At 44.2% G+C, this 11,126-nt stretch overlaps 1 protein-coding gene across 1 annotated transcript; it reads left to right on the plus strand.

Annotated features, from left to right (window-relative positions):
* Window positions 1-2: 2 nt before the first annotated feature.
* nipsnap3a (nipsnap homolog 3A (C. elegans)) lies at window positions 3-5,057 on the plus strand. Its single transcript, XM_088991004.1, has 6 exons — window positions 3-157; window positions 1,386-1,590; window positions 1,686-1,847; window positions 4,448-4,597; window positions 4,673-4,735; window positions 4,821-5,057. Exons 1-6 carry the CDS (start codon window positions 104-106, stop codon window positions 4,895-4,897), a joined length of 711 nt encoding a protein of 236 aa, XP_088847130.1. The 5' UTR covers window positions 3-103; the 3' UTR covers window positions 4,898-5,057.
* Window positions 5,058-11,126: the final 6,069 nt, after the last annotated feature.

An 11,126-nucleotide genomic window follows, 5' to 3' on the forward strand; every position in this document is an offset into this window, starting at 1 on the left:
GTTAGAACACGTGACCGACCTGTTACGTGTGACGTCAACCAAATCGCCGCTGAGGATCTTTGGATGCTTGCTCGGCACTTCTTTTTTCTTCACGCTTTGAAAAATGATTGGCCTTTCACGCTTCCTGACTTGCTCTCCCCTCTCGCTGCATGCTCACGTGAGTCCACAAATACAACCGTATCACGCATAACTTTCTAAACGGACAGTTTTTGGGGACAATTTATTTCACCACTATGCAAACAAGTGTAGTAACCTTAATAGTGGACTTGTGCGTACTCTTCGCATCACGAAGCGCGACGCGTCAAGCTCACAATCAAATTACAACGTTTGATTCTGGCAATTAAACGGACTTCAGAACACAGGGTTGCTCTCTCTCTCTCTCTCTCTCTCTCTCTCTCTCTCTCTCTCTCTCTCTCTCTCTCTCTCTCTCTCTCTCTCTCTCTCTCTCTCTCTCTCTCTCTCTCTCTCTCTCTCTCTCTCTCTCTCTCTCTCTCTCTCTCTCTCTTTCTCTCTCTCTATGACACGCACGCACACTAACGCAGTTGATCTTTAGACTGGATGGAAAGAATATTTCAAGTTGAAAATTAACCAAGTCAGCATATAAACTAACACAAGTTTGATTTCCTTGACAAGCACCAAACACAAAACACAATCACGATGTCATCAAATGATTAGCTCAAAATTAATGTCTTGAAAAGAATGTTTCCAAACTGGAAATTTAAGAGTTTAAAGACGGATACACACGAATGTGTGTGTGTGTGTGTGCCGGTCCTCACAAGTTTTTCATTCCAAAGGCTTCTATGGGGTCTATATATGCATCTGTTAAAGTTTCAGAGAGGTCCTAACAAATTCACCCAAAATTCACCCAAATTTTTTTGGTGTGTATTTTCATTTCACTTGGATACACACACTTTTTACTCACTGTGTGTGTGTTCATGTGTATGTGTGCGTGGTTAATGAGAGGAAAAAAATAATACCACAAAAAGTAAAACCATATTTTAACCAAATTCACAGCAGGGGTGAGGACTTTGAATGTACCCATTCAGAAACCTCACTCCTGCTGTTAATTCAGTTTCAAGTCCACTTTTCATTTCTTTGTTTTTAAAGAAGTTGAAGTGGGAAATGGGGTGACATTTAGTGTTCAAATGTAACACTAGTTCTACTCTAAACTTATCAGCAAGGATGGTCCTCACTCCTTATCTGGAGTTATCAGGACCTCACAAAAGCATTGAAACAGGAATGTGTGTGTGCGTGCGTACGTGTGTGTGTGTGTGTGTGTGTGTGTGTGTGTGTGTGTGTGTGTGTGTGTGTGTGTGTGTGTGTGTGTGTGTGTGTGTGTGTGTGTGTGTGTGCGTGCGTGCACCTGTGCATTTTCATCCTCTCAGTTCTGGGCACGGCTCTCAACCGGGGCCCGAGAAGGAGAAACCCTGTATGAGTTCCGCACCTACCAAATCCGTCCGGACCAAAACTCCACCTTCTTGGCACTAACAAATGAGAAGATTCACCTCAGGACCGCCCACTCAGAGCTCATTGGCTACTGGAGCGTCGAGTATGGCGCCCTTAATCAGGTCTTCCATATTTGGAAGTACGGTGAGGAATGTCTCTTTTGGAAGTCAATTAGCATGTCGGTCGCCGGGGTCGTGACCCTCTGGGCCTTATGAATAAGTTCCGCCCATTCCCCTTAGACTCCTTCAGCCATCGCGCAGCGGTGCGCGCAGCGCTCGCTCAGGACAAGCGCTGGATAGCCGAGTACATCAATCTGGCCATTCCGATGTTAACATGTCAAGACAACCATATTGCCGTCCTGCTGCCCGGGAGCCACATCAGCACACCGCCGCATCATGGAGGTTGGCCATCCTGCATCACGTCATCTCACGAATTTCTGCACCACGTTACATCAAGTCATGCCACATCAAATGTAACACTACATTTGATGTGGCACTCTCTCTCCTCTGGACATGTCCAAACGATCTCAGTCTGGCCTCTCTGACTTTCTCTCCAAAGCCTCTAATATGAGTTGTCCCTCTAATGTACTCATTCCTGATCCTATCCAATCTGGTCACTCCCAAAGAAAACCTCAACATCTTCAGCTCTGCTACCTCTAGCTCTGCTTCCTGTCTTTTCTTCAGTGGCACTGTCTCCAGTCCAAACATCATGGCTGGTCTCACAACTGTTTTATACAATTTTCCTTTCATCCTAGCTGAAACCTTTCTATCACACATCACACCTGACATTTTTCTCCAGCCGCTCCAGCCTGCCTGGACACGCTTCTTCACCTCTTTTCCACACTCTCCATTGCTCTGGACAGTTGAACCCAAGTGCTTAAAAGGTCCAAGGAGATTCTTGTCTAACATCGTCTGTCAGCCTGTCCATCACCATAGCAAACAAGAAGGGGCTCAGAGCTGACCCCTGGTGGAGTCCCACCTCCACCTTGAATTCCTCAGTCACACCGACAGCACACCTCACAACTGTCTTACAGTCATGATACATGTTTTGCACCGCCCTGACATACTTTTCCGTCACTCCACACTTCCTCATGCAATGCCACAGCTCTTCTCTGGGCACCCTGTCGTACGCTTTCTCCAGATCTACAAAGACACAATGCAATTCCTTCTGACCTTCTCTGTAGTTCTCTATCAGCATTCTTAAAGCAAACACTGCATCTGTCGTACTCTCTTTTTGGCATGAAGCCATACTGTTGCTCACAAATGTTCACTTCTGCTCTTTGTCTTGCTTCAACTCCTCTTTCCCAGAGTTTCATTGTACGGCTCATCAACTTTATTCCTCTGTAGTTAGTACAACTCTGCACATCTTTGTTCTTAAAAATGTCCTCCTTAGATAGCCAGTCACCCAGATAGCTATATAGCTAATAGATAGCTAGATAGATAGAAAGCCAGCCAGCTAGTAGATAGGTAATAGATAGCCAACAGATAGCTAGCCAAATTGCTAGCCACTTAGATAGCCATATAGCCAATAGAAAGCTAAATAGAGAGAAAGCTAGTTAGCCAGCTAGTAGATGGGTAATAGATAGCCAACAGTAGGCTATCTAGATAGCCAGCCACCCAGATAGCTATATAGCGAATAGATAGCTAAATAGATAGAAAGCCAGCCAGCTAGTAGATAGCTAATAGTGAGCCAACAGAAGGCTAGCCAGATTGCTAGCCACTTAGATAGCCATATAGCCAATAGAAAGCTAAATAGTGATAAAGCTAGCTAGCCAGCTAGTAGATAGCTAATAGATAGCCCACAGATAGATAGCCAGATTGCTAGCCACCTAGATAGCCATATAGCTAATAGAAAGCTAAATAGTGAGAAAGCTAGCTAGCCAGCTAGTAGATAGCTAAAAGATAGCCAACAGATAGCTACCTAGATAGCCAGCCACCCAGATGACTATATAGCTAATAGGTAGCTAAACAGATAGAAAGCCAGCCAGCCAGCTAGTAGATAGCTAATAGATAGCCAACAGATAGCTAGACAGCTAGATAGCTATACAGCTAATACCTAGCTAGCTATGTGATCTCTGTCACGGCAGCTCACAATAAGTCACCCCAAGACTTGTCACCACTGCCACATCAAATCATCCCACTTTGCATCATGCCACGTTGCATCCTTTTTCAGGTGTCGATGAAAGGGTTTCTTCAGCCGTCATCTGTACTTCTTTGAAGGTGGCGGACGTTTCGCTTCTTATCCAAGAGGCTTCGTCAGCAAACTAAAATCTTTTGCTGGTAGTTTTGGCCCTATATATATCCCTACTGTCCAGACGTGTTGGTGCCAGACTTTGATGATTGGTCCCTGCTCTCAGGTTGGAGGGAGCAGAGGACTACTCGTTGCGGCTATACTGATTATTTCTATTGTCCTGCCTGCCTGGTTTACGAGTGGCCTGATTGCCCCATTTGGACTCGTATCACCTCATCAGCATAACTAAGCCTATGTTGCCTAAGAAGTCGGTTATAGGAACGATCCAAATTGAACCTAACCCCACCATGGCGATTTAGTGAAGGTGATGGGTTAAAAGTGATCGTTCGTCCCTGGTTCATCGCTCTTCAGGGTGTTAGAAGTGGGATGGTGAAATCAGCAGGAAGCCAGGTGTTGAACAGAATACGTTATTTTAATCTTGTAGACAGCAGGGACATTGTGAGGTCGGTTGAGTAGACACATAGAGAGAGAGAAATAGATAGACGTGTTGGGAGAACCTTTATAAAAGACGGACAGGATGTGACATATAGGATGTGACGTCATGTAAAGGATGTGACATGTCAGGGAGTCCATGAAAAACAAAACGATGCAAAAATGTGTTTGTATAGCGAATTGCCCTAACATAAGGGTTTTGCTGTTTTATGAAAATAGCTTTTTTTACTCCCCTTTCAAACCATCTATTTTCTTGAAGAAACCTTTTCATCGATGGGCCACTTCCTGTACGACTGAGAGCTTACACAGACTTTTTCAGGTGTATTTGAATTGGCCTCCTTCAGGACGCGCCCGGGTGCCGCCGTGCATTGGGCTGCTCCTCTCGGGGATTCCGCCGCCGGCCGTGACGTGCGCGGGCACGGCCACTTGATCGCCGCTTTCCACAGCGACATCGGTCAGCTGGACACAGGTCAGTGCAACATTGGTGTGAACACCCACGCCGATGTGTTGGCTAATGTGTGCGTGGTGCCGTCACCCTTGCCAGTTCATACCCTGCGCTGGTTTGCCAGCGCTGACGAGCGCCGTCGTCTGGAAAGTGATGCAACAGGTGAGAGCCCACCCACCTAGCTATGACATCATCGTGGATCATGTGAAACTGATCTCAATGTGCGAGTAACGTGAGTGTCCTTCAGTGGCCAGCGGACTAAGCCTGCTGCAGTCTCGGAAGACCAAAATCATGTTCCCGTGTTCCTTCTCACCGCTCAAGTGATTGTCTGAAAATGTCGCTGTCTTCCTAAGTTCGCGTGGCGGCGGCGGCGACTGGGCTTTCGCCATAAACCTCTTTTGGGCTTCCAAATAAACATACCGGAGACAATTTCCTTGTGTTTTCTACATACTTGGCAATAAAGATGATTCTGTTTCTGGAAAAATGTTTGTGCGTGGGTGCCATTTATACTACTACTACTACTACTAATAATAATAATAATAATAATAACACATTTCATTTATCAGCACCTTTCAAAACTCTCAAGGTCCCTTTACATACGTAAGATACGTTTTTCTGTGGGTGAGCAGCGACCACACGCGACAGCATTCACTCAACCCAGAATAATAATAATAAAAAAGCTAAAGAGCAAGCTAGCTGACTAATAGATAGCTAGCCAGCTAAGAGAACCAGCTAGACAGCCAACAGATAGCTAGCTAGCTAATAGATAGATAGCCAGCTACATGGCTAATATGTTTCCTGACTCAAATAGCTAGCCAGCATACGTATAAACAAACGTGGGACTGGTCACCACTTGACAAACAAGCATTGTCACATTTGGACATTTTGCGTTGAGTGCAGCAAAGAACTCAACGCTATGCAAACAAGCTAAATGCATCCAAGTTGAGTCGGGTTTGGAACCGTGAACCAATCAAGGTTCAACCTGCTGCCTTGCTAGGTCGCCATCTTTGCCGCACCGACTCCCTTTCCCTTTGTTTCTCTTTGCTGTGATAATAATTAATAATAATAATAATAATAATAATAATAATAATAATAATACGGGGCGGCCCGGTAGTCGAGTGGTTAGCACACCGGCTTCACAGTGCAGAGGTCGCTGGTTCGCGTCCCGGTCCGGCCTCCCTGTGTGGAGCTTGCATGCTCTCCCCGGACCCGCGTGGGTTTTCTCCGGGTCCTCCGGTTTCCTCCCACATCCCAAAAACATGCATGGCAGGCAGATTGAACACTCCAAATTGTCCCTAGGTGTGAGTGTGAGAGTGACTGTTGTACGTCTTTGTGTGCCCTGCGATTGGCTGGCAACCAATTCGGGGTGTCCCCCGCCTCGTGCCCGAAGACAGCTGAGATAGGCTCCAGCAACCCCCGCGACCCTAATGAGGAATAAGCGGTATGGAAAATGAGATGAGATGAGATAATAATACGTACATTTAATCTACAAGCGCCCCTCTAAATTTGTCATGTCAGCCATTCAAAGGACGACAACTTAGAGCCTGTTTGATCCTGACTCTCGTCACCATTGGCCAATTGTTCTGATGGACCTGCAAGCAGTGACTGTATTCTAAATGTTTTTAACACTGAGGCGTCGATGAGTGCGCCGAACTTCCAGGTCAAAGCCCGTGTCGGTGCTCCTACCGCTTTAAGAAAGTCACCTGACCTGTACCGGAACCACTGTTGCTATGGGAAACGTCGCGTTCTTAATAACGTCATTGTTAACCTTTTGGGGATTGCATCATCATTGCGTTGAAAGAAATACAGTGAGACCTCAACTTACGAACTTAATTGGTTCCCAGACAGAGTGTATAAGGCGAAAAGTGTGTATCTCCCAAACAAAATTCCCATAGGAAACCATTAAAATGGGAATAATTCGTTCCCGGGTTTCCATAAAATTTACTTTTCAACTAAATAAGCCTTAAGACTACACACAATATACCTTATTCTATGTATAATAAATGTGCTATTGTATTGTAATGAAAGAAATACACTGCATTGTATCATAAAGTCACTTTATTTACATTTGGCTTGATGGAATGGCGTTGGAGGTCGAAGGTCAAAGGGAATTGCTGTTTGGAAAGAGAGGCGCATTACATGAGGACTGTAATTAAAGAAATAAACTGTGCTGTAAAATAAAGTTTTATTTATGGTCGTTGATGGCTTATGGAAGGAGAGTCACCTTCCATAAGGACTGTTGGTAACTTAACCTCTGGTGCTGTTCGGTCGTGTGCTTCCGCCGAAGATCACTCCGCCAGCCGTGGTGGGTGTGTATTATGAAAATAGTGCTTATTATAAGGTTTAATTTTTCATACATTTGACGTTTGTAAGACGAAAAGTTTGTAAGATAAGGTGTTTGTAAGTTGAGGTCTCACTGTATATCGAAACACTCACTATACAATAGTTTTATTGCTGCTGTGAAATGTAAATTTCTCCACTGTGAGACTAATAAAGGCAAATCCAATCCAATCCAATAACTTCGGGAGGTTCACAAATGTTCGGTAAAAAAATATCAAGTTTTCCCCCCTTTCTGGATTCTGTTTTCCGTCGCCGAATAATGACGTTGCAGGACGTAATTAAGCTTTCTCACAACGGAAACAAAGTAATCTCCTTAGTTACCAGTCGGACGGGCACTCGTTGACTGGGGGTGTTGCTTTTTCAGCACGGAAATCAGGTTTGGGTTGTATTTAATACAGTGAGACCTTGGCTGACGAACTTAATTGGTTCCCAGACAGAGTGTGTAAGGTGAAAGTGTGTATCCCAAACATTTTTTTCCCATAGGAAACCATTAAAATGAGAATAATCCGGTCCCAGGTCTCCATAAAATCTAATTTTCAACTAAATAAGCCTTAAAACTACACACAACATACCTGACGAAACTGAGGCATCACATTATCATTCATCATGTTGATGATTCTCATAGCATTTTCTGGATGGAACTGTTCAATTCAAGCCTGCACATCAACTCCTGAATGGCCTGCTTCTGCTTGTCCTCTTGAAGGCAAATCAAATCCTCTGTGTTGAGGACCTCATTATGGTCAGCAACAAGCTCCTCGATGTCATCTGCTTCGACTTCGAGTCCCATAGATGCTGGCAGAGATTTTATTACAACAAAAGGCGCAAGTCCGATGATTACACGGACCCGGAATAGGATAGGATAGGATATGCCTTTATTAGTCTCACAGTGGAGAAATTTACATTTCACAGCAGCAAAGTGATGAAAGGAATGAAAGTAGAAAAATGAAATACATGAGCTGCTGGAAAGGCAGCCACTCTCGCGGCGCCGTCTTGAAATCAAAAGAACAAAAAAAAACTCAATAACAAATAATATGACAGCATAGAGACAATATGACAAAACAAAGACACAGAGAGACATTCATTCTTCAGGACTTGCTGTACCCTCTTTGTGATGACATGAAGCAGTTCTAGATGAAAGAGGAGACGATCAAAGCGTCTTTCCACCAGTGGATCAGGGACATCATGGTGGAATGTGCATGTCAACTACAAGCTAAATGTTGAAAGCAAACACGCAGCTGTAGCATCCATTGACGAAAAGAGATTGTCTCACATCTCCTGTTCCACATAAATCTGCTTCAATTCCAAGCCGCAACAGTTCCACATACGCATCGGCGCTCTGCGCTGACGCTCCTTTCTTCTTATCGCGGGCTCCTCAAGCCATGCATCCATCCAGCTGCAGACCGTCCAACGACACTGACCTTTCCGCTAAACAAAGCGGGGCTGTGAAGATGCTGCCCATGACAGGCGCAAAAAAAGCACAATGGCCCCTTTGGTGTCCAGCGATGGCTGTCGAATGGCTCCGACATTCCTCCCATTCAAAAACAGTACTGGCATATTCATGCTGCCGAAAAGGCGCAACCGCTCAGCACAGTCTCCTCCTTGATGAATGTCGTGGTCAAAAATGCTGAAAAACAATGTGTATCCATTCCACACGATGCACAACAACACAAAGTGACAAAAGAAAACACAAAACAAGACAAAAACAACCAAAAAAAGCAAGGCTCATGAGAGCACTTGCTGAGGCTGCCTACTCGGGCGCCATCTTGGACTTCTAAAATAAAACGCGTCAAAAGAAGGCGGGCGGGAATCCGTCCAGGCTGTCAAGCTAGGCAAGATGAAATGGCACACTCGCGATCCCAGAAAGCACCAAACTTACGCGATCACGGCTAACAATCACCTCGGGCAAAGCAAACTCTTGGACTTGCCAGCACAAGATACAGCAAGGCGTGAAGCGTTGTAATCATGTCACTGGTAAGGTGACAGCGACTCGTTGAAATGTCCCAGTATGATCAAAACGCACACCTCGTTCGTGTTTCTCAATGATCTCCTTCATCTCCACGACTGTAATTTTGTTCGTGTCTTCTTCGGCTGGCGGAGGTCGGAGCAGCGGCCACGCCTCAGCTGTCAACTCGCACGACGTGTCATTAGTCAGGTGAAAGCATCGACTAAATAACGCCTTTGTGTCAAGCATTTGCGAAGGATGGTAGCAATGGTGGACGGTACCGGGCTCTTTCTTTGTAAAATGGTCGTAGAAAGTTACTCTCAGGGAAGTCTCACACACAGCATGAGAGATGTGTCAGAATGAGATTCACATGAGAGCCGCGGTGCGCACATGTGACGCGACAAACGCGCACCTTGTTCGTGTTTCTCCTCGACTGTTATTTTGTTTTGTGTCTTCTTCGGCTGAACACGAGCCTGTGGTGGGATGTTTTTCGGTCCCATAACGGCAAAAGTATCGTTGAAGATGATCGACGTGTGCACTCACAGAAAGGGGGTGTGGAAAGGTAGGCCGGCTGGGACGCCGTTCGGTCGTGTGCTTTTGTGTTCTTCCGCCGAAGATTACTCCGCCAGCCGTTGTGGGCCCCACCACTGGCGGGGGGTGTGTATTGCGAAAATAGTGCGTATGCCAAGGTTTAATTTTCATAAATGTAACGTTCGTAAACCAAAAAGTTCATAAGGCAAGGTGTTCGTAAACCGAGGCCCCACTGTATTTAAGTACACGTTCAAATATATTCTGAATGAACTGGTCGCTCAATATAACATGTTTTTTTTTTTAAAGAGTAAATCAGCATAGGTAAAATGTTTGAACACAAACCCGTACAGCAGGGGTCGGCAAACTTTACAACTCAAAGAGCCATTTCGACCCATTTCCCACAGAAAAGAAAACACTGGGAGCCACAAAATCCTTTTGACATTTAAAATGAAGACAACAATGCATCTTTTCATCATCGTTTTTTACCTTTATATATGCATAAACAAACTAGAGTGTGTTGCATTTATGAATCAATGAACTGTTACAGAGAAGCGAAATTACATTTCATTACATTTTAAACTCCGAAAAAAAAAACATTGGGTTGAAGATTACTTTCAAATATAATACTCAATGTCTATTTGAAAAAAAAAAAGAATATTTGCTCAATGGCAAATACAATATTTATCACCTGGTTAATGTGATTGCTGCTCCTGCACCTCAGCGCACAGCCTCTGCACATCAGGACTGTATGACGTTACCTTCATTTTCACGCAGGACTGTAAGCTGTCTGTCAGGCGTGAGTGGTGTCTGTTTTTAAGGTGAACGAATCTGCCCACGTATCATTAAACGTTCTGTTTTCTTCAGACACTTTTCTTTTCTTAGATTTATCCATAGTTGGCCTACCTGGGGGTCGAAAAATTCAAGAAATCGTGCGCAATTTGGCGGTTGTGACCGGATATACGTCCACTGTCGATGGTTGTGACGTATATTATGAGCGACAAAAAAATTGAAAACGTTTTATTTTGTATTATTTATAATCATCATAATCTTCAAATTTAGAATTACATTTTAAAAACGAACGAACTAAAATAATATACATTGAATTAAATACTCATTATTTATTTTCTAAAGCCGCAGGGAGCCGCAGCAGGGGGGGGGTGAAAAAGCCACGAGTTGCCGACGCCTGCCGTACAGGGTTCCTTGTCATTATTGGTTTATGGTGGTTAAAAAAATGTACTATGAAATGTTTTGTTTATTTATATATGTATTTATTTATTTACCAATTCACCAATGTATTCATTTATTTAACTATGTATCTATTTGATTATTTATCTATCTATTTATTTTCAGGACTATGTACCTTGAAAAGATGAAAATGTGTGTTGACAGATCAGTGTCAGATGACCCTGTCAAATGTTTCATGCAAGTCCACCTGGTGTCAGTATTTAGCAACAGTATTCAGCAACAGCGTCAACAGTGTCAACAATGTCACTGTGTCGAAACGATACAGGATGCCTCATCTACCTATCACGACTATATGTCAACAAGATACGTTGAACGCACGGAAGACCCGCTCTTATACTGGAAGTCCATGGCGGCAACGTTCCGTCACCTTTTTATATTGGCCTCACAGGTGTTGTGCATACTGGCCTCTTCAGTGCCTTGTGAGAGGATCTTCTCAAAGGCGGGGGAAATTGCCTTAAAAAAGAGAAATACATTGAATTGAATAACAAAACGGAG

The sequence above is a fragment of the Hippocampus bargibanti genome, linkage group LG02 (assembly GCF_051943395.1).
Source record: "Hippocampus bargibanti isolate YZ-2025 linkage group LG02, ASM5194339v1, whole genome shotgun sequence".
Classification (NCBI taxonomy): Eukaryota; Metazoa; Chordata; class Actinopteri; order Syngnathiformes; family Syngnathidae; genus Hippocampus; species Hippocampus bargibanti.

What these genes read in the sequence shown, in the direction of transcription:
- nipsnap3a (XM_088991004.1), top strand. Translation starts at nt 104, where the DNA reads ATGATTGGCCTTTCACGCTTCCTGACTTGCTCTCCCCTCTCGCTGCAT. An exon ending in CCCTCTCGCTGCATGCTCAC is followed by an intron (nt 158 to 1,385) that starts GTGAGTCCACAA and finishes TCATCCTCTCAG; the next exon opens with TTCTGGGCACGGCTCTCAAC. An exon ending in CTTCCATATTTGGAAGTACG is followed by an intron (nt 1,591 to 1,685) that starts GTGAGGAATGTC and finishes CATTCCCCTTAG; the next exon opens with ACTCCTTCAGCCATCGCGCA.